Source organism: Pristis pectinata, chromosome 4 (genome assembly GCF_009764475.1).
Source record: "Pristis pectinata isolate sPriPec2 chromosome 4, sPriPec2.1.pri, whole genome shotgun sequence".
In the NCBI taxonomy this organism is placed as follows: Eukaryota; Metazoa; Chordata; class Chondrichthyes; order Rhinopristiformes; family Pristidae; genus Pristis; species Pristis pectinata.
The window spans coordinates 47,282,932-47,306,982 of record NC_067408.1 but is presented as its reverse complement, the minus strand read 5'-3'; the positions used below and the strand labels follow the sequence as shown (position 1 = coordinate 47,306,982).

The 24,051-nt window shown below is 41.6% G+C and overlaps 1 protein-coding gene across 1 annotated transcript; it reads right to left on the bottom strand.

Moving 5' to 3' along the window:
* Nucleotides 1-2,709: 2,709 nt before the first annotated feature.
* Nucleotides 2,710-21,388, bottom strand: LOC127569794 (rab11 family-interacting protein 2-like). Its single transcript, XM_052014697.1, has 4 exons — nucleotides 20,910-21,388; nucleotides 7,169-7,382; nucleotides 5,282-5,330; nucleotides 2,710-3,333 (listed from the first exon to the last, which is right to left on the bottom strand). Exons 1-4 carry the CDS (start codon nucleotides 21,251-21,253, stop codon nucleotides 3,290-3,292), a joined length of 651 nt encoding a protein of 216 aa, XP_051870657.1. The 5' UTR covers nucleotides 21,254-21,388; the 3' UTR covers nucleotides 2,710-3,289.
* Nucleotides 21,389-24,051: the final 2,663 nt, after the last annotated feature.

The following is a 24,051-nucleotide window of genomic DNA, read 5'->3' as shown; positions in this document are numbered from 1 at the left end:
TGAATGGTTGCAATATCAGCAATTCAGTGATTGACTAGTGACTCAACTAAACTGGCAACCTTCCAGAGTAGGCAAATACCAACATTAGCTGGTAGTCAATCCAGCGGAACGAGAAAGTTGGTTGAGTCTGGTAATGATTGAAATTAAGGCTACAATCAAAAGAAATATAGCTGGACAAAAAAACTACAGAGAAATATCGTATTCTGAGTTCAGCTTCTATCCCACTCTTATAATACTGAATGGACCCCCACTGTTCCGGTGGGAACATGAAATTTCCTAGGTTTTACGATGACCAGTTGTGCTTTACGATAGACTCTTGACCTCATGATCTACCTCATCATAGCTTTGCACCTTATTGTCTGCCTACACTGCACTTTCTCTGTAACTGTAACACTTCATTCTGCATTGTTATTGGTTTCCCTTGTACTACCTCAATGAATTATTACAATGAAGTGATCTGTATGAATGGCATGCAAAAAGTTTTTCACTGCACCTCAGAACATGTGACAATAATAAACCAATTATACTATAATGATTGCAGAAGTATTCTGGATGTTTATTTGATTTACCTTTAGGGGGAAAAGAGCAATACTTATTTTTCAAATTATTTTATTAAGAAATTACTGGTCCTCAATAGAATATGTTAAGAATGCTCCATTAAAGAAATGGATTTGATACATAGAACAGTACAGCACACAAACAGGCCCTTCGGCCCATGATGTTGTGCTATACTAATTAAGCTAATGACACCTAAACCCTTCTGCCTGCACATGGTCTATATACTGTATCTCCATTCTCTGCATATTTTTCATGTGCCTAAGGGCCTCTTAAACATCTTTATCATATCTGCCTCCACCACCACCTCTGGCAGTGCATTTCAAGCATCCATCACTGTGTAAAAAAACTTGCTCCGCACATCTCCTTTGAACTTTCCCCTTCTCAACTCAAATGCATGCTTTCTGGTATTAGACATTTCAATCTTGGGAAAAAGATAGCAGCTGACTTCTCTATTAATGCCTCTCTTAAGTGTAAGAACCTCTATCAGGTCCCCCCTCAGTCTCCACCGCTCCAGAGAAAACAACCCTAGTTTGTCCAACCTCTCCTTATAGCACATGTCCTCTAATCCAGGCAGTGTCCTGGTAAACCTCTATTGAACCCTCTCCATAGCCTCTACATCCTACCTTTAATGGGGTGACCAGAAATGAATACAATACTCCAAATGCAGCCTAACCAGAGTTTTATAAAGCTGTAACACAACTTCCTGACTCTTGAACTCAATGCCTTGAGTAAGAAAGGCAAGCATGTCATACACCTCCTTTACCACCCTATCCACTCATGCTGCCACTTTCAGGGAGCTATAGACTTGGATCCCAAGAGACCACTGTATATCAACACTATTAAGGGTCCTGCCATTAACTGTGTACTTTCCCTCTACATTTGATCTCCCAAAGGGCAACACCTCACATTTGCCCAGATTAAACTCTATCTGCTGTTTCTCTGTCTGTATCTGCAACTGATCTATATCCCACCGTATCCTTTGGCAATCTTCTACTCTATCCACAATGCCACCAATTTTTGAGTCATCTGCAAACTTATTAACCCACCCACCTATGTTTTCATCCAAGTCACTTACATATATGTACAGCAGAGGTCCTGGTATGAATCCCTGAGGATTACCACTAATTTTTAGTTTTTTTAAAAAAATCATCCACTCATGATCATCCTTTGTGGGAGGCAAGAGCCACTTGCTAAGTATTGTCTTGAAGGCCTTGTGATGGTCAAATGGAACAGAATTGATCCTCTGTGACAAACTGTTATACAATTACCCAATATTCTGGTGCACTACTGATGATTGGGTAGACAGCTTGGCTCACAGGAACCTGTCATTTGTTGGGAGTATTCCCACTCATTATGGCAAAACTCCATATTTAACATTGCTTTATACTGAGACACACAAGTCTGATGGGCTAAGTGCCATCATTCCTCCTTTACACCTAAGCCCTGGCTTTTACAAATCTACCTTTCACATTACTGACTTAGTTAAATGGCAAGTATATGTAAAAAATTACCAGGCCAATGAGAACACTGGTTCTGAGGTTTAATTTAAGTATGGTGATTATTATTCATATTTCTAATCTGAGTTTACCTCCAAAAATGCTTTTCCACTTACATTGTTCTGATGATATGCAATTTTCAACTTTCAGAACCAATCACTGGTCTTCCCTCTAGAAATATTGTGGGTAGGATGCCAGCAGTTGTCCAATTTTTCACAAACTAGTGGATCATGAAAAAGTATTCATTTTTGATGACATTGATGCAATGTTTACCAGAATGCATTGCAAGAGGCAGCAATAGCACTCCCTCCTAATTGTAAAAATATGCAAAGCTGAGAGTTGGCTTTCTCCAAAGATTCAACAGCATGCAGTTTAGAGCATTTGGCAGAAGATTTTGTGAGTAAGCAAATAACATTTTTCACGTTCTAAGACAGCAGATGGTTCTGAGGATCCCCTTAAGAAATCTAGCAATTCCAATTAACTTAAATCAGAGCCTAAACAGTGCCAACTTTGGATTGATTTCAGAGCTCCAAATATGTGCTTTACTATTCTAGAGTTGCATTATATTCAGCATTTGATTCAAATTTTCAACATGGTTAGATACTAATGAGAACACTAGAAAAAGAGACAGAATTGGTGCACGGTTTCACTTTATTGAACACATCTAAAGGCAGGCTCGTGTGGGTGTTCTGTCACAACCAGCCATGATGTATTTCCCACTTTTGAGGTAACTTGAACAGTCTGTGGTGTTTTGAGTGCATATGGACAATTTAAAGCTGTTACCTGCTTCTTAACTCAGCATGCCGAAAGCACTGGGTACAACAAGTGGGAGGCTTTATTTTCCATCTCTCAATTGCACCATCTTGACCTTCACCAGCTGACATAAAAGATGATAAGATCAAGTTATCATCAAACCCAGGGGGCTTTATGGATCCCACTGCATGGTTATAAGACATTAAAATTTTGCCTGGGCTGGTTTCCATTTGGGTAGCTCCGGTGCAACAACTGCAGGTTCTAATGTTTTTGTTGTGGTCAATATCTTAGTTTCTAGCGTCAGAACTGTTGTTTCCTCTAGCTTCAGAGAAGTTGTCTTCTCAGGCTTATCTTCTGCAAAGGAGGCATCTTCTATTCTCAACTGCACCTTAGCATGCATATCGTCTCCAGAGTTTTTATGGAAACTGTGGAAAGGATGAGAATGAACCTCAAACTCACTTTGCTTGTTTGCCTCCGCTGAATTAAATGTTGAATTTGTTTTCACCTCTGGAGTCCATCTGAGCAACTGTGTGATGAAAACAAAAGATATATGAATATGAAACCCAGTCCTTTTCTGGGGTTTCATAAAGCTAATATTTACAAATGTCAAGAGTTCCATCTCAAACTAAAAACACCCCAACTTCTTTGTTTACTAATTACAGCTTCACTAGGTTCAAAATAACATGAGGCATCCCATTTTTATCATTTTATTGGGAGGAATAATTTGTTTTTTTAACCATACATGTCCCATGCCATTTAGCTTCTCCAGCTGTGAAGAGTATAAATATGCTCCCAGTCCTCCAGTGACGCTAACTAGAGATTAGGATTGCTGATCTTTAGGTTCTGCTTTCTACTGGGCAGTGACAACTTTTTTTGACCTCAGGATATTACCACATAGGCAATACTATTTTCAACTTCCTAGATGAAACAGGGGTATATCAGAGAAAATTTTATGGTTACCATTACTAAAAATGTCCAATTCTTGTTAGAATGGTTGTCCAGGTATTTCCTCCCCAATTATTCAGGATGACCTCCTGCTCCTTAAGCTGGATGTTGAAGGTTTTGAAAGAGATGGGGATGGAGATAGGTACTTGTAGATCTGCATTTGTTGAATGCCAGCATCCTCTCCCAGGCCAACATCCCTAATCATACTCAATCATCTCTCACTGGCAGGCCAACAATGTCTGTAACCTGACTCCCGAAATGGACATTCTATTTCAAAGCTCCGTCATAGAAAGAAATAACCAAGGCAGACAGAAAAAAGATTCAAGGATGTGCTCAAATGACTCTCTGAAGAAATGAAACATCCTCACTGATCCTTGGGAATCCCAGGCCCACATCTGCTTGAAGTGGAGAAGAATCAGGATGGTATTGAGAATTGTCAGTCCGTGCACTGCAAGCCCAATGTAAATGATGGAAGGAGTTAACCACCTGATAAACAACCCAGCCAGTTGCCCCCCACTCAAGAAAGACTCTGCAGTTCCTACATTGGCTTCATCTTAGAACCACAAAACCTGCATGGAAACAAATCACCCTTGATTGCTTAAAAAGGATTACAAAAAGACCTGGCTGTAAAAAAGGGACAAAGACCATTTTGCAAGAGTCGTAAATATTTCAAATTTGTTTTTCAACGTTAATGAAGGTCCTCAAAGAATAAAAATGAAAGTGGCACCCAAAATAAACCCGAGGTCAAGCAGCAAAATTTGTGGACAACCAGTGAAGTGCTGGGCTGCCACATAACAATACCTCTACCACTCCCCAAACCTCCCAAAAATCTTTCCCTGAAAAAATCTTGGTGAAAATTGGCATGCTTTTGGACATTGGCTGTGCAACATATCTGGAAAAAGGTAATATCTTTTAATGCTGCTGTGTTTCCATGCACAAGGTTAGAAATTCAGTCACGTGGTTTTTCTTTAAGTACACTGCACTTGAAAATTGTTCTCACATCTTACCTGCACTCTTGGGACCAACACCCTTAAGCTGTAACCCTGATTTCCCATTTATTGGTTAGCCCTCTTCCTGCAACATGGTCCCGGTGCTGAGACCTAGCACTGATCTCCAGACAATTGCACTCCTTCCTGCCTTCCTTCAAGTATGGCCCCAGTTTCTATATCTAATTCCTCCCCTCTCCAGACCCAAATTCTAGAACTTTCCCCATCAAGCCTACAATCTCTAGGTACCACCTGCTCCTCACCAACAAAATAATTTGATGCTCAGATCTCTTCACAAATGCCCCAGTCTCTGGGCATTCTCCTCCCACTCCAGTCCTGATCCCCAGTCTGCTTTTCCCTCCCTACTTTCCAAAAATCCCAACCAAGGAATCAGTGGGTGTCCTGCGTGTGGATTTTCAGGCGGCTTTTGGTAAGGTCCACAAAGGAGCTTGGCCAACAAGGTTATAGCACACAGAACTGGAGGTAATATTCAAGAATGATCCAGCTAGCAAACTATAAACTAAATTACTTCGGGTTTCTTACCATAACTGTGCGATTTTGACATTCTTCCACTTCTGTGATGTTTCAAGCTCTATTCAATAAAACACAAATTAGTTTAAAAGTTTTAGGACCTGCCAAATGGATGAAGGATATTTTAACATCTTGTATGTTTCAATGTGGCTTCCTATTATGCCAACTGCATTATATCCTAATTGCATTATGCACCTAAACTAAGACTAAAATAAGAAGTCGATGGGCAATGCACTAGAATTAATTTTGAAGAAGAATGCTTTGGTTTGCCCTCACTCCCAGGGGTCAGGTGGAATTGGCACTTCATAATTGGGATACAAGTTTAGAAAACCCACAATTCATTTTTAGGTCTGTCATAATGGACAGAGTAAACATGGTCAGGATTCACTTTCTTGATTGCTATCCAGCATTCCATACTAGAAAACTAGTTTATACAAATGCAAGGTGATAATGGTGTTGCCCTTCATGATCTGACCAGAAAACTGATCCAAAATAATCACAGACCCTATTACTTTATGGAATCATGATCATATTCTGCGAACATCAATATTTTTACAGCCAATTTGACAACAGGACAAGCAACAAGTTGGGAGATGTAGGAGATCTGAACCATCTATCACTAGCAAAATGCATACAAATGGAGAAATTAATATAGGAAATCTATAAGATTAAGTAAAATATAGTCAGAGGAACTCATTGAGGAGCCCCTAATTTATTAGTGTTTATTGTGAACAATACAATTTTTCAGTGATTTCCATCATTCATCCTGAACTGATCTGCATGGATTAAAGAATGTCTATAGTGCATTTTATAAATTGGAGTTTTGCTGACTTATCATGGACCTCTCCCTGCTAAAACTGAAATACTGATGCATTCCCCTCATTGCAGGAAGAAGTACAATTCACATTTTCTGGTCAGCAGAAAACACAAACAATATTTAGTTCCAAAAATGGGTACACCTGGATTTGCTCCTCCCCTTGTTCCATGTCATGCTTGGAAGAAAAAATTCTTGCCTGAACTCTCATGGCTGAAAGAATAGTTTGGCAGGAACCAGCATAGCTCCATAGAAGGGATAAGTATGACCCTTGCCCTTACAACTGAATTTTAGTGAAAAATTAAATCAAAAAAAACTAATAACGACAGGATATTTTCCTAGCTTCACAGTAAAAATCCATTTAAAATTACCAGGTTCACTGGAAAAGTTATTACACTATTGTGTATACATCTAAAAAATAAATTTAAAATGTGTTGGCTATTTATTAATAGGCAATGACATCCAATTGTCTGGATAATATACCAGCCCGCATGCTTGGAACTTTGTTGGTCCTGGATGGGGAGATTATCCGGACATTGGATGTTACTCCTATTAACAGCCTAACACATATGACATTCATTCACTTTTAAGATGTTACGTAGTAATAGAACAAATTTTCTAGTCAACCTGGTAATTTTAAAGAGAGTGTGGGAACCGGGGCCCTGATGAATTTCAAGGGAATGTGAGAACAGGGGCTTCACTGAGTTTCAAGAAAGCATGGGAACCTGGGCCCCAGTGAGTTTCAAGGGCAAGCAGGAACTAGGCTCCAGCAAGTTTCAAGAAATTCAGGAATTGTGGTCCCCCTGGTGAGTTTCAAGGCAGCAGGGGAACTGTGACCCCAGTGATTTCCAAGGGAGCACAGGAAACATTACCTGGTGAGCCAGTCACCGAACTGTGGGGACTTCTGAATAGTCAGATAGCAAACTATCCAAATTTTACTGTATTCACAGATTGTTAACTCCAAATATTAAAATTTTCTGGTGTTATTACTCTTCTCAAAGCTAATTACACCAAAATACCAACTCTATTCTCAACAACGTGAAGCTAGAACATGGGAGAAAGAGAATTCCAAGCTATTTACTCACAGTGCTAGGCCCTTCAGTTGGTAAAATCTCATGAGTCATTCCATACTTTAAGGAAGCTACTTTATCCTTAAACTTATCAAACACAGACTGAGGTCTACCCCTGGACAGCTCATATGCACTTGCTGTCATGTTGTCACGTAGGAACTGAAAAGCAAGCTGTAGCTGGCCTCTGTCTTTTGCCACTTTGTTTGGTTTTGACTGGAGATCATACCATCTATAAAGAAACATAAAAAAACAATGACTTTTAATATTTCTTAACAAAGAAAACAGGCACATGCACAATCTACGCACAAGTATCAACCCTACATAAAAAAAACCCATGTCAGATACAATCCCTAATATCGTAGCTTTAATGTCCCATGCTTCATGCAGAGTGCCATTCTCAGGGAAAATTCTACTCTGTATCATGTATTCTTTACTCACGAAATTGCTAATAAATGTTTTATAATCTCCAGATGACAATTCCCTCCACACCTAAGTGTTTTCCCCTTAAAATGATGGCTTCAACATTTTAATTACACACACAAAAAGAAAATAACAAAAATTAAAAGCACCATTATTTTTCACATGCTTTGTGCTGGTTTGGTATTGAGCTGCTGCAAAAAATATGGATGATTTATTTCAACTTCATGCTCAAACAAATGTATAGCTGTATACTATCAACAACAATTTAGAAATTAGATGTGTGCATAAACACACAAGTACAAATATGACACCTTTGCCTAGAAGTTGGACTTAAAAAGCTCAGGTGCAAATATTTTTTTTGTTTCTTCATGAGTAAGTCCTGTCCAGTGGGACACTGGATTAGGCACTTCCGGTGATGAATTCAAGCTAATGCCTGTGTCACTTCTCCCTTGTATTTTGTGTGCATTATGATGTCATGAGACCATTTTATTATTCACAATAAAATAAGAAGCAAATGATGCAGAAAGCTAGCAATTAGACTGAATTAAAGTTTTCCTAAAGACACATTGTTTCTGGTTTAAAAATACCCCACCCCCCCACTGTCATTTCAATTTAAAGAAAATGTTATCACTGACAGCAATGCACATAGATCAAAGCATCTGTACAGTGCTCTATGCGTTACCCTGATCGTGATTTCGATCACAATACCTTTTAGTCACCTGCATTACAGTGCATGTGGTGGTGGTGGTGATGGGGAGTGGGGGAAGAGAGGATATGCAGGGGGAAATCTCCTTCAGGAGACGATGGTGGTATTTCTCCCTTTGTCCCCATCCCTAGTTTCCCTATTCTGATGCTACACCCTCACCTTCTAATGCCACCATCCAATTTGCTGAAAGCGCCACACACAAAATAAGGGGAAAATTCAATTTCTAGTGACAGACTCTCACCGAGAACCATGAATCATCAGCCTATTAGCCCGAAACTCAGTGTTTTGGGTGGGGCTACAAGGAACAAAAATTTTTGCGGAGGGTGTAGCTCCTGTAGAATGTTTCTAATCTGAGAAAAGATCTGATTTTTAAAAAAAGATGTCTTTGAGAAATTGGGCCATGTTTACTTTTCTAAAGACCTTACTGGATAGAAGTCCTCAGCACAAAAACTATTCAACAACAGGATGAACCAAAAGCATGAGGTGACATTTAAATGATTTTTTGGGGGGAAAACTCCAATCCCTCCCTTGATATTGCTTTAATTTCTGATACCGAAATGACTTTTATAATTGTGTCACAATAAATACTAACTTTAGCAATCCCTACAATTTACAGATGGGTAGGCATGATAGGAGAAAATAGCAAATTAATACACTACCAAAAGGAAGGAAAAGCAGTTTATTATTATAAAGTACATAACTAGGTTAATATGTGATTGTTTGCTCCACTCTGTGAGCATTTTAAATCAGCTCTAACTCCTAAACCTGAAAACATTCCCCATTCACTTCATAACTTTAAAGGTCTCCTTTGAATCTCCAGTAGAACTTTTCCCAGTACAAGTTCTTAGATGTATCTAGATGTTTACATCCCTAGCATCTTCTCACTAATTTAGATATACACTGTCTATTTATGTATACTGTCTTTAATCACCTTTTTCCAGAGGCAGTTCTCAAAATTGCACATGGAAGCTTAACAAACATTTTGTATAAATTTACTATTACATTTATTCAAGGTATCCTCCCCAGAACCGTGGGTGCCCTCTTGCTTTTCAATCAGAAAGGATGAAGGTACAAGTTTTGCTCCAGGAACTTGAGCACAGGATCATAGCTGACATGTGCTGCACAATCAAGAATGTCACCTTTCGGAAGAGACTTGAAACCAACACCCAATCTTTCACCTAAGGTGGATGTATTGACCAAAAAAGAGCTAGAATTGCTATGTCACAGGAGATCATTCAGCCCAATGAGTCTACACCAGCTCCCAGGAGAACAAACCCGTCAATTTCATTCTTCTGTTCTTTCTCCATAATCTTGAAGAATATTCTCTCCTATCTGCCTATCAAAGTCCCTTTGAAGGCACTGATTGATATTATTTCCACCACCCTTCTTAACAAGTGAATTTTAGATCATGGCCTAGAAATTGCCCCATGACCCTAATGCTGGGAAACCCATCTAAAGAGAGAATTTCAAAAGTGAGGTTTGAAACACCATATCCTGCCTACTTTTGGCCAGTGTCTGTATTGCACGTACTATGACATTATCCAATTTGCTAAGCAGTGTGGGACATGTATAAAATGTGCTTTTATATCTCAATAATGAAACTGGAAGCAAATCAGCAACAAGAAAAAAAGATGCCATGCCGCCTAATTTTGAGGCCTATATAAAAGCAAGTTCACTTCTTCAAGCTATGAAGGGAAGGATGTCATGTTTTTATGGTTATTAAAATTACTAAATCATATTCTGGAATTTGACATTTATGGGATCATACTGTACTTTCAAGAAGACTATGTGAATGAATTAGTCATGACTGTTATAGTGTGCAGGACATAAACCTATTCAAAACATTTCTCTTGTGTTTTACTCACACAATGTCAAACTGCATTGTGTTTAGTAGAAGGATGATATATTAGTGTGTTGGAGCCTATCACAGTAAGAGATTAGATATCTTTATTAGTCATATGTACATTGAAACACAGTGAAATGCATCTTTTGCATAGAGTGTTCTGAGGGCAGCCCACAAGTGTCGCCATGCTCCTGGCACCAACATAGCATGCCCACAACTTCCTAACCCGTACGTCTTTGGAATGTGGGAGGAAACTGGAGCATCCGAAGAAAATCCACGCAGACACAGGGAGAACGTACAAACTCCTTACAGATAGCGGCTGGAATTGAACCCAGGTTGCTGGCGCTATAAAAGCGTTACGCTAACTGCTACACTACTGTGCCTGCCCCTGTATAATGTATAGTAGCTGTAGCCTGTGGCTGTAGCAGTGCTGTAGCCTGTATAAAAACTTAGATCCAACACCTCACAGGCTGAAAGAATGCTGTATGTTTCAAAACAGGCTTCCATAAAGGAACGAACAGAGTCCAATACAGAATGTTTCAAACTAAACCAATTAATAACAGTTGGCTTGAAATGCCATAAATTACGTAAATTAGAAATAAAAGGATGTGTTAAAAATACAGCACATCCAATCAAGGACTATAAAGAGAAAACTAATTTATGATTTTAGACATGAGCTCTTGATCAGAATTGGATCAGTCATTATATACAAAGTGAAAAGACATCAACCAGAGAAACAAAGGACTGCAGATGCTGGAATCTAGATGAAAAACACTCTGATGCTGGACGAACTCAGCAGGCCAGGCAGCATCTGTGACAAGACATCAATCCGTGAAAAGACATCAACTGTAACTTTGGGTGAATATTTCCTTGTGACTAAATATTGAAGTGAACTCTTAATACACATGGTTCACAATCCAGCCCTATTTAAAAGCTTTAATGTCTTTAGTGAACCATGTTGGAAAAAAAATGAGATATATGATTATACATACAAACTACAAGATTGGGATTGTACAGTGGATTGGGTAATTTACATATTGAAACATGGCTGCTTTCCTCTTTATTCATCACTAATTATATGAATCTAATTATGCAATTATATTTCTACATAATCAAATAATCCATTACAAATAGCTTATTACTCAATAAACCATCAAAGGTTCAGTCATATAGTGGTAATCCTGATTAGTCCAAAAATCTGGTTTGTACCTTATTATATTAGAAAGGTACCACTACAGATTTGATCATCAGACTGCAGCAGAAAAATATGAGTGATGTACAGGGCACAATTTAATGAATTTAACATCTCTCTTGCAAAATAAAAATCTGAATCAACACCATGTAACCCTTATTCTGCTTAATAAAAATGAACTCCTTACTATTCAATGCCCTGTCAAGTATACTGGACCTCCAAATAGCAACCTTACCAGGAAACTAAGTTGATCAAAGCTATGTTGTATTATTGGGATCAACATTATCCTGGCTGATGATTTAGGAATTCCAATAGATCACAATTTTACCCTTTTGAAGAAGCAGGAAATTCATGTCTTTACAACAAAATATTGACATAACTGGAACTTAATACAATTTTATACTTAAACAGAAATACAAGAAATTAAGCCACTTTGAATCCTGATCAAACTCCAATGACTTTCATTGGCAACTGGGCACACATAGGTATTAAATGAGAATATCAATGAGCTCAACAGTAAAGTCTCCAAAATTTATCAATATTCTTGCATTATTGTCAACCTAAGAAAATATAGTCCAGCAGCAGTTTTCACTTTCCTCAGCTACAAACAATCAGAGCTGAGATTTGGAAGTCCCTGCATCAGAATGAAACAGAAGAGGCTTCCCAGTCTACTGTAACTAGCAATATGGGGATGGAATTTTGGGAGCAAGTGGCTGATGCCTGTGCTGGTGTTTCGGGAGTATCCACCCATAGATCCCAACAAATTCACCTTAGACTTCCCTTCACATTGGGGCAGATATGAGATAGCAAAAGCTTGTTACCTTTCTAGTTTCAACCTTTCTTTTCAAGCTAAACTTCAGACCTTTCACACTGTGGCTTCCAAATTGGGAGTGGGTGGGGAAGAGTAGGGAGCAGAGAATTAAAAATTAATTAAAAGTTAACAGAGTAATATGGTAAGTTACCAAAAATTACAGGGGGATCTTGATCAGCTAGGTAAGTGGGCCAAGGATTGGCCAATGCAGTCCTAGGAAGCTAGGAGTACAGATACATAGTTAGCTGAAAGTGGTGTCACAGGTAGATAGGGTGGTGAAGAAAGTGTTTGGCATGCTGGCCTTCATCAGTCGAGGCACTGAGTATAAGAGTTGGGATGTTAAGTTGCAGTTGTACAAGATGTTGGTGAGGTCGCACTTGGAGTATTGCGTACAGCTTGGTCATCCTGTTATAGGAAGGTCATTAAGTTGAAAAGAGTGCAAAGAAAATTCATGAGAATATTGCCAGGACTTGAGAGCCTGAGTTATAGGGAGAAGTTGGGCAAGCTTGACTTTATTCCTTGGCGTGTAAGAGGAGTGACCTTATCGAGGTGTATAAAATCATGAGGAGCATAGATAAGGTGAATGCACACAGTGTTTCTCCCAGGGAAAGGGAACCAAAAACCAGAGGGCATAAGTTTAAGGTGCGAGGGGAAAGATTCAAAAGGGACCTGAGGGGCAACTTCTTCATGCAGAGAATGGTGCCTATACGGAACAAGCTGCCATTGAAAGTAGTTGGGGCAGGTACAATAAGGACACTTAAAAGATATTTGGATAAGTATATGGATAGGAAGGGTTCAGAGGGATACAGGCCAAACTCGGGCAAAGAGGACTAGCTTAGGTGGGCACCTTGGTTGGCATGGACAAGTTGGGCTGACAGGCCTGTTTCCGAGCTGTATTCCTCTATGACTCTGTAAATGCTGGGGGTTTAGCACTGCAGCTTGCAGCCCACCAGATCTTGGGATCATCTCTGAAGTGAAGTCCCCAAGTGTATCTACCAGTGACATCCGATGAGGAAGATGACAAAGCAGGCACTTCTTTTAGTCCATACTAACTGAAGCATTTATGTAAACATAACATACTTGTTTTAATTGAATGGTATTGAAAATTTAGAAACATAGAAAAACTACAGCACAATTCAGGCCTTCAGCCCACAAAGCTGTGCCGAACATGTCCTTACCCTAGAAATTACTAGGCTTACCCATAGCCCTCTATTTTATTCAGCTCCATGTACCTATCTAACAGTCTCTTGAAAGACCCTATCGTATCCGCCTCCACCACGGTTTCCAGCAGCCCATTCCACACACTCACCACTCTCTGAATAAAAAACTTACCCCTGACATCTCCTCTATATCTACTCCCCAGCACCTTAAACCTATGTCCTCTTGTGGCCACCATTTCAGCCCTGGGGAAAAGCCTCTATCTACCCTATCAATACCTCTCATCATCTTATACACCTCTATCAGGTCCCCCCTCATTCTCTGTCTCGCCAAGGAGAAAAGGCCGAGTTCCCTCAACCTGCTTTCATAAGGAATGCTCCGCATTCCAGGCAGCATCCTTGTAAATCTCCTCTGTACCCTCTCTATGACTTCCACATCTTTCCTGTAGTGAGGCGACCAGAAGTGAGCACAATACTCCAAGTGGGGTCTGACCAGGGTCCTACATAGCTGCAACAATACCTCTCGACTCCTAAATTCAATTCCCCGATTGAAGGACAATACACCATATGCCTTCTTAACCAGAGTCAACCTGCGCAGCCGCTTTGAGCGTCCTATGGACTCGGACCCCAAGATCCCTCTGATCCTCCACACTGCCAAGAGTCCTACCATTAATACTATATTCCGCCAACATACTTGACCTACCAAAATGAACCACTTCACACTTATCTGGGTTGAACTGCATCTGCCACTTCTCAGCCCAACTTTGCATCCTATCTATGTCCCTCTGTAACCTCTGACAGCACTCCAAACTATCCACAACACCCCCAACCTTCGTGTCATCCGGAAACTTACTAACCCATCCCTCCACTTCCTCATCCAGGTCGTTTATAAAAATCACAGAGTAAGGGTCCCAGTACAGACCCCTGAAGTACACCACTAGTCACCGACCTCCACTCAGATTACGACCCTTCAACAACCATTCTTTGCCTTCTGTGGGCCAGCCAGTTCTGGATCCACACTGCAACGTCCCCTTGGATCCCATGTCCCCTCACCTTCTCCATAAGCCTTGCATGTGGTACCTTATCAAACGCATTGCTGAAATCCATATACACTATATCTACTGCTTCACTTCATCGATGTGTTTAGTCACATCCTCAAAAAATTCAGTCAGGCTCGTAAGGCAGGACCTGCCCTTGACAAAGCCACGCTGACTATTCCTAATCATATTATACCTCTCCAAATGTTCATAAATCTTGCCTCTCAGGATCTTCTCTATCAGCTTGCCAACCACTGAGGTAAGACTCACCAGTCTATAATTCCCTGGGCTATCCCTACTCCCCTTCTTGAATAAATTTACAACATCCGCAACCCTCCAATCTTCTGGAACCTCTCCCATCTCCATTGATGATGCAAAGATCATCATCAGAGGCTCTGCAATTTCCTCCCTCGCCTCCCACAGCAACCTGGGGTACATCCCATCTGGTCCCGGTGACTTATCTAACTTGATGCTTTCCAAAAGTTTCAGCACCACCTCTTTTCTAATATCTACATCCTCAAGCTTTTCAGGCCGCTGCATGTCCCCACTACAATCCCCTAGATCCTTTTCCATAGTGAATACTGACGTAAAGTATTCATTAAGTACCTCTGCTATTTCTTCCAGATCCATACACACTTTCCCACTGCTGCACTTGATAGGCCCTATCCTTTCGCATCTCATGTTCTTACTCTTCACATACTTGTAGAACGCCTTGGGGTTTTCCTTAATCCTGCCCGCCAAGGCCTTTTCATGTCCCCTTCTGGCTCTCCTAATCTCTTTCTTAAGTTCCTTCCTTTTAGCCTTGTACTCTTCCAGATCTGTAACATTACCTAGCTCTCTGTACCTTTTGTATGCTTCTCTTTTCCTTTTGACTAGATTTATTATAGCCTTCATACACTACAGTTCCTGAATCCTCTCGTGACTCCCCTGTCTCATCGGAACATGTTTATGCAGAACTCCACACAAATACCCCCTGAATATTTGCCACATATCTTCCGTACTTTTCCCAGAGAACATCTGTTCCCAATTTAATCTTCCAATTTCCTGCCTGAGAGCCTCATAATTCCCTTTACTCCAAGTAAACGCCTTTCTAGTCTGTTCCTATCTCTCTCCAGTGCTAACGTAAAGGAGATAGAATTATGATCACTATATTTTGTGAAAATTAATATTTATAAACGAACACTATACATACTTAGTTTTAACAGTGCCTACAATTCCACACCCTCATTACCTTTGCACAAGACTACATTAACATTCCCTCCACACTCATCAACACTATCCCCACTTATTAACTTCCCTCCCACACTCATCAATACCGCCATGCTCCCCTACACACCTCAACAACTTCTTCCATGGGCTCACCCACAAGCCAATGGAAGAAGTAGAGTCACCCAATTCACACCCAAGCCACCAACCACCTCTCCAAAACCCTGGGCATCAGCTGTTCTGCCATTATCCCAATTCCTTTGCTCTGGCAGCCACGAGATAAAATGAGTTGTGAGGGCTCTGCTTATTAGATCAAATGAACACTAACACAGGGCCTTTTTTTTGCAGCTAAAACATGCTTGCTGACCAGGAGCAGTTGATGATCCAGAGGTCTCTATAGTTATGCCTGGACTCAGGCCTTTAATATGATCCAAAATGCTCTTTCTCCACTTTAAGCGGCCATGGGCCAGTGATTTAAGGAGTCACTGGGATTGTTGCACTTAAAGATGCTTTGAGTTTCCTCTATGTGCTATTCATCAGTCATGGGGGATACATTACAGAAAGAGGCCGTTTGACCCACCAAATCTGCAGCAACCATCAAGCATCCATTTTTATATGAATCCTACCCTTACCCATTTACTTTTCTCTACTTTCCCATCAACTTTCCTCCAAATTTTACCACTCACCTACACACTAGGGACAACTGATAGTAACCAATTAACCTACAACCTGCACGTCTTTTGAATGTAGGAGGAAACTAAAGCACCCAGAGAAAACCTGTGAAGTCACAGGCAAATTATGCAAACTCCACACAGATGGTACCAGAGTTTAGGATTGAACCTTGGTCTCTGGAGCTGTCAGGCAGTGACTCTATTTGCTGCAACAGTGTGCTGTAGATTGGTACCAAGGGAGTGCTGAACAGTTGCAGGGGCAATAAAGAGGGGGCACTGAACCGCTGTACGGGCAGTAACAAGGGAGCACTGAACTGTCATAGCAGCAGTATCAAGGGGGTGCTGTACTGTTGTAGGGACAGCACTGAGAAAGAACTGAACTGTTGTAGGGGTTGTATAGCGGAAGTGCTGAACTGTTGTATGGGTAGTCCTAAGGAAATGCTGAACTGTCGTAGAGTTAGAAATAAGTGAACACTGAACTATTGTAGGGGCAGTAAAGAGGGAGTGCTGAACTGCCGTAGGGGCAGTACTGCGGGAGCGCTGAAATGATATAGCGACAGTTATGAGGGAGTGCTGAACTGTTGCAGATGCAGTATCAAGAGTGCTAAACTGTTGTAGGCGTAAAACACGATGATGCTGGAGGAATTCAGCAGGCCAGGCAGCATCTATGGAGAAAAGCAGGCGGTCAATGTTTCAGGTCAGGACCCTTCTTCAGGGCAATTTCAGGTCCTGACCCAAAACGCTGACCGCTTGCTTTTCTCCATGGATGCTGCCTGGCCTGCTGAATTCCTCCAGCATCATCGTGTTTTTCATCTAAATTCCAGCATCCGCAATCCTTTGTTTCTGTTGTAGACCAGGGCCTCAATGATGGGAATGCTGGGCTGGAGGAGGACATTGGCATTGGTTTGCTTGTCCTCCTAGTGAATTTGGAGGGCTTAGCATTGATAGTATTTTTCCAGGCCTTGAGATGCCTGCTGTAGGTACTTCAGATCTCAGAAGCACATTGGAGGGTAGAAATTCCTGTCACCCAGTAGACAATGAATTTTGTGCTGGGTCTGAGGTCTTAATCTTCAAATACCCTTTTCATCATCATCACTTTCCCTAAGAGGTAATGAAGTGATACATTTATTCAGGTTTTGATCGTGAACCTTTATTGTCAGAGGACGATGCTGTACTGTCAGGACAGGTTGGGAGAGGATCTTTGTCAAGCAGATGTGAAGGTATGCTTCAGTATTTTGGAGCTCGGCCCAGGTTGAACTGCATGCCGTTGCTTCTGAAATTTAGCTCCACTCCCATGGGATGTTTGTTGGAAATGAGATGCATAATGTGGAAAGAACATTTGGGAAAGACTGTGTTGCAGCCTTGCTTAATGCCAGTCTTCACTGTTATGAACCCATGCTTAATATCATGGCTTCCATACCACCATGGAACAAGCATAAGATGGTGATGAATTTCCATGGGCAGTGGACTTTGAGGAGGAAGTTCCTCAATCCCCCCCAACTGAAAGAGTCAAAGACTTTGGGGAGGTTGAAATGGGCCATGTTTAGTGACGAATGTTGTTTCCTCATTTTTCTTGAAGTTGGCATGTGGTGAAAATCATGTCCACTGTGGATGGATGGAATCCATACTATGATTCGGGGAGCATCTCAATGGCCACTGAGAGCAGGTGGTTGATGAGTATCATGACAATTACTATCTGTGGCAGAGAACAGGGAGACCTCTCTGTGGTTGCTGAAGTTGGACCTGTTTCATTTCTTGAAGATGGTCACAATTACAGAATCTATGAGGTCTCCCTGGAAGATCCTGCTCTTTCTAAATGTGGTTGATAAGAATGTGGTCTGTGACAGAAGCTTTCCTCCACTGGGTTTCAGCTGGGTTACCAACTTCTCCTGAGGTCTTGTTATTTTTTAGTTGGGAGATAGCTTCCTTGACTTCTTGGTGGTCAGATGAGTTGGCAAGATTACTGTGGATGGAGACAAGTACAAAGTCACAAAGGATAGTATCGTGGTTGAGGAGATCCTGGAACTATTCCTTCCTGTAGGAACTGAGTGTCATTGTCTCTGACTCTCAGAGGTTTGGAATCATGGGTGTTGGGGCCATAGATGGCATTCAGAGCACTGAAGAATCTGCACATCATGGCTGTTGGGGAGTTACTGAACCTCCTGTACTCTCTCCATCACCATCTGTTCTGTAGGTCCCAGGTTTTCTGCTGGATCTCTGCCTTCAAATGCCTGTAGAGCTTTATTCCCTCCACTCCCCCAGGAAAGGTGAAGCTTCCAATCCAGGACTGCTTCATGTTTATGGCTTATTAGATCCTTAATCTTTTGGTTAATTTCATTAAACTAGTCTTATTTTCTCTTGTTAGAGAAGCCAAGTCTTAGCAATTACAGCAGACTTCAGGGCAACCCATAAACTGTGGACATTTTGCAGCTCCTGTAGGCTGGGACTTTACCAGTTATTTGTGAGGTGCTGTCTGAGGAGAGCCAGTTTTGTGGAGTGCTTGAGAGCTTCAACATTGTTTACGCAGTTGTTTTGTTGATGAAGGTAATGAAGATCAGGAAGTGATCAATCCAGCGGTCATGAAATGGGTAATGTGGATATCCTTCCTGTGGTATAATCTAGATGGTGCTAATGCTTAGACCAGGGGTGTTGCTATGACATCTTGTACTAATAACAAGCATCTTGTTTTATCAGAGAGATGATAAGGCCATGCTCCAAGCATTTAATGAGAAGGATCTTTTGGAATTAGCTTTCCCTACTCCTTCCTTGATGATCGCAAGGTCAGAGTACTTCTCCTTTGCTTTATCTGAAGGCATTGATGCTTATGTATTGATGATGATAGCGTATTGGTTCGACGTTAGAGTAAGCTGAAGAGTCAAAAGGCATTCACGAATTCCACAGGGTGAGTCACTGAGGTGTGGACTAGCTTATTCTTGGGGGTGAAACGCAGTCCTTGATGACATCGTTCCTCTTCCAGTCTGCAGCATCTTCCCACCCCCATCACCCCCAACCCTCCCCCCCCCCCCACACACACACACACACACACACACACAGAAGAGGGGGTACTCACCATCTTATTCTTCATACTGGCCATCTCCCCATTGTGTCTCACTTGGCATGACGATGTCACTGTCAAAGCACCTGAATTCCTGCACTATGATAGTGGAGTGACATTCAGTTCTATCGCTGTTAGAATTATCCAGAAGGGTCCTGACATTCAGATCGTAAACTTCCTATTGTGGAGTTTAAGTTTCCTGTGTGTGGTTTCTTTTAAAGTGGAGTAACTGTTGTACACCAGCTCTTACATGGATTTCACAGAGCAAGGTCTTGTCATAGGGTCCCAAGGAAACAGAAGACCAAGCTCTACTGCATGAAAATTACTGCACATGCATTGGTAGGCACATGTGTAGATGCTGCCCAGCATATACATACTCACATGCACACACACACAGGAGCACTTGCCCATTGCCTCCCTCCTGGCTACTCATCCCCTCCTTGCCCACACTAGTTGCCAGCTCCTGAACTCATTCTAAGGCTCTGGCCACACCTAACCACCTTTGTTCTGGGCATACAGTTCAGTTCTCACACAAACACACGAACCCAGGCTCTGTCCACATAGTAGCCACATTCTGATCCCTGGAATTCACCAGCATACTAACCACACTGGTCAATGAATCTGGCCACAACCAAACTACGTTCTCTTCCCTGGTTTTATTGCACATTAAACTGCATTCTCATCCCTGGCTCTGGCTACACAACAAACCACATTCTGGTCCCCAACTCTGGCCACATGCATCTGACCACACCATCCTCTGGCTCCAGTGCACAGCAAACCACTTTGGGGCTCTCTCTCTGGCAATACCCAGGGAAGGATATACTTGCACCGGAGGCAGTGCAGAGAAGCTTCATTTCATTGTTCCCTGGGATGAAGGGGCTGACATGTAAAGAAAAACTGAGCAAGTTGTACCTATACTCATTGGAATATGAAAGAATAAGAGGTGATTGGATTGAAACTTATGAAATACTGAGGGGATAGACAGGGTAGATGCTTAGGAATTGTTTCCCCAAGTGAGATTGTTAAGAACTAGAGCACATAGTTTCAGAATAAGGGGCCAACTATTTCTGACAGAGATGAGGAAGATTTTTTTCCTGAGGATCATGAATCTTTGGAATTCTCAAGGCACAAAGCAGAGGAATCTGAATCATTTGAATAAATTTAAGGCAGAGGGTGACAGATATTTAACCTGCAAGAGTAAACGGGTAGGAGGAGAGCACTTGAAAGTGGTGAAGACTAGATGCTTTTGAATAATTATGCAGATTCGAGAGGCTGAATAGCCTATTTGTTCTGTTTCTCATGGTAGTTTCAACCAAAACTCCTTTACAATATGATGTATATTATAAAAATATAACCATTAAATAATGCAATGGAATTTAATTTTTTTTTAAATACACGATAGGCAACTGCCTAACATGCCTGCACGTCATTGATGCCTACATTTTCAGGCGACGGATTTCTACCCGCCATCCAGAAGCCAGTTGCACAAAAACACCTCGTACGCCCCCCTCGTTCTAACCAATACCCTCAAAACCTATGTCCTCTAGTTATAGACCCATCTGCAAAAAAAGAGGTTGGGGAAAAGGCGGCAATTCCACACACGGGTGACTGAACAGCTGGAGAAAAGGCGGGAATTTTTATCGAAGGGCGGGGCTTACTCGTTCTTCCTCCTGTTCTTGTTCTCGTACAGCTCGGCGACGGGCACGCTCACGTGACCCAGAAAGTCGTCGACAGGCAATCGCGTGTTGTTGTGTTTGACGGTCAGGTGCAGCGTCCACCTGTCGGAGTTGTCGAAGACGAGGGGCAGCTGTAAGGTGCACTCCTCCTTCCACTCGGGGTTCAGCGTGCCTCCCTGCACCGAGGTCATGTACTTCTCCGGGCCCAGGCGGATCACCGTGTAGCAGTTGTTCAAGCCTTTCTTGCGCTTCGCCCTCAGATTCCTCGCGCCGATAACCGTCACTCGCAGGTGAGTTGGGAACCAGTCCTGCTCGATGGAAGACATGAGAATCGGAGGAGGGTTGAGTGGAAGGAGAGGGCGGGGGCTATAATTAACACGGACAAGGGGACCGGCCGACTGCTGACGGAGACCCTTCAACGGTACATAGCATGCTGCCGCCACCGCCGCCGCATTAACTTCGGCCCGTTGTCAGCTGCCCTCACGCCTGCGCCGCGCGGCTCCTCACTGCTTGTGACGTCACGCGTCACTCAACCACGCTGGCGCCGCCCGCATTCATTCCTCTTCCCGCCCCCCGCCTGCCGGCCGCTAACGGACTCCGTGACCTCGCGCACCGCTCGACCCAGCTCTCGCGCCAACTCCCGGCCCTGTGCACGCTGGGTCGCGTCTTCTCCTCGGCACCCTTGGGTGGCCAAGATGTTGGCTGGTGTATATTTGGTTGTTTCACATGTTTAGATATTCTGGTTGTTTAGAACCGAGAATCTTTAGCGGCAGAAATAGTTTCTAATCCCTTAATATCGTTCGTGGTTGTTTCACGGTAATTGATAGGCGTGGAATCATTGCCACCCGAAGAAAAATTAGCAAAGTACTTTTATTAAAGAATTATGACCCTCATGATGAAACATCGAAATTTTGATTTGTGTGAGAATCGCCGCTCCTAATCATGCGAGCTCAGTTTAACCCTAACAAAAGAGTTCTGATGCAAGCGTGCCCACTTTCGCTATCAAGGTCGTCTATTTCTCCATCCACAGAGTCCGGCTAAGAATTTCCAACACTTGATATTTTGATTTCCAACTTCCTGTTTAATTTCAATTAAAATAATGGCAGGCATTGTGTAGGATCCATGCCCAACCAAAAAACGTGCTTGGTACTACAAAAATGAATTTCAGGCAGGAATAAACAGAAAGAGAAAAACTCAGTACGGTCTGCCCGGATTCAAAGAAAGATCCTAGGGGTGAAAGCAGTGAGTAATAATTCATTGCAAATCATTTATTTTAACAAGGAAGCTGTTGGTGGCAACAGCCAAATATTTGCCAAAAATTGAAAAGTCTGCTGCCAAGTACATAGACTGAGGCAAGTTTAAAACAAAGACGGTCTGATAATCAGGATGAACTTTACAACTTTTGCTTCTGTGACTTAAAATGTCACTTGAACCTCACATAAGTTACAGTGTAGGCTACCAATGTGTGTAACACACTTCTATAATTAGCGTTATCAAGCTCCAGACCTTTTAAAATAGAGTTGAGGAAGAAAGTTATCAGTTATTCCTTTGGAAGTAATGAAAAATTTAAGATCTAGTGATTACTGGTAGAATATTTATGTGTAGAGTCTAAATAGAAGAGCCTGATCTCCAATTTTCTTGGACCTCCTCACCAATGAAACAAGGTCTTATTCTGTTCAGAGAGTGTGGTAGCTGGTGTGCAATGACCACCCCTTGTTAAAAGAACTCATGTAGGGGTTAGATATATTTCTTAGAACTGGAATGGAAGTAAGTTATTCTCAATCATGAGGTACTGGGAAAGAAGGTTTCTTCATATTGGAAGTTGAACTGCAAAGGAATGGAAGCATGTCCAATGTTTTCTATTTGTTGAAGACATGATATTGAAAATATAGCTTAAATTTAGTAGCACAAATAAATGGAATAAAGAGGAGAACCAAGGTAAATATGTAAAAGGTTTATTTTTATTATAAAAATATTTTATTTGTTTTAAATAAATGAGCTAATGACATGCTGCTCTGAGATATTCTAGCAGTAATGTTCTGGGTTTGAGACAGTTTGTCTCTAACCATCTTGTCATGTATGCTTTCAACCAGTAACAGGTCTTTCGCAGTTTTACCAAAGCTTTTTGTGCAGCACTCAAATGGTGGTTTGAACTAAAGGGCAGCAATTCTTCTTTTACTAATGGGAATGGATTATTTGTTGTTGAGTGCTGCTTGATAGTGCTCTTGGACTTTGTTAATGATTGAGAGATGGATGACAAGCAATAATTAGGTAGTTTGAATGTGTGAACAGGATATGCTTGGATAACTTTCCAGTTTGCTGGAAAAGTGTCAGTGTTGTAACTGTACTGGCACAGCTTAGCTAGGAGCAAGACATTGCGAAAAATACTAAAGCTGAGAAGTTTTGTTGGCCGATAGCCTTTGCAGCGGCAAGTGCACCTCAGCTGCTTTTTGGTGTCAGTGGAGTGGATAGAAATGATTGAACATTAATCAATGCCATCTCTGATATTGGGAACCTTAATGAGATTGAGAAGAATTGCTCACTTGGTGCATCTGGCTGAAGGTGGTTGCAGATGTTTCTGTGTTAGCATGTACACTCAAGTACTTGGCTCTGCCATTGTTGGAGGTGAAAATGCTTATGGAGTTTTTAAGTCTCATTAGCTTCCTAATTGGTTGGTATCATTCATGATTAGATTTTTCTGAGCTTTGATCCAAATCATTGAGGGAAATATTTAACTCCTGTCTACAGAATGCTAAATTCACTGAATATTTTGCAAGTGGACCTGTATTGAAGCTTCACAAGTTTGCTGTTTCATCTCCTGGATTATCTTGTACGCTCGTGGAATTTACTTTTGCACTTACCATACCAGGGTTAGTTAACTGGTTTAATGGTGAAGGAGGGGTAAAGAATATGCTAGTCCATGATGTTACAGGGAACAATTTGTACAACTCTGTGGCTGCTGATCACCCGTACTGCAACTCATATGCCCGAAATGAGCTGCAAGTTTTGTCACAGTGATTGGGGAGTGTTTAAATTAGTTTGGCAAGAGGATGACAATCTGAAGGGAGAGAATCAGAACTGGAAATTGGGGGGAAAAGTAAGCCAAATAAATAGACAGCAAAAA

Excerpts from the sequence above, each read along its gene's own strand:
- LOC127569794 (XM_052014697.1), bottom strand. The coding sequence starts at position 21,253 with ATGTCTTCCATCGAGCAGGACTGGTTCCCAACTCACCTGCGAGTGACG. Across the intron at positions 5,331-7,168 it reads CAACTGAAGGGCCTAGCACT|AGCTTGAAACATCACAGAAG; the intron begins GTGAGTAAATAG and ends TTTATTGAATAG. Across the intron at positions 3,334-5,281 it reads GTCAAAATCGCACAGTTATG|TTGCTCAGATGGACTCCAGA; the intron begins GTAAGAAACCCG and ends TTCATCACACAG.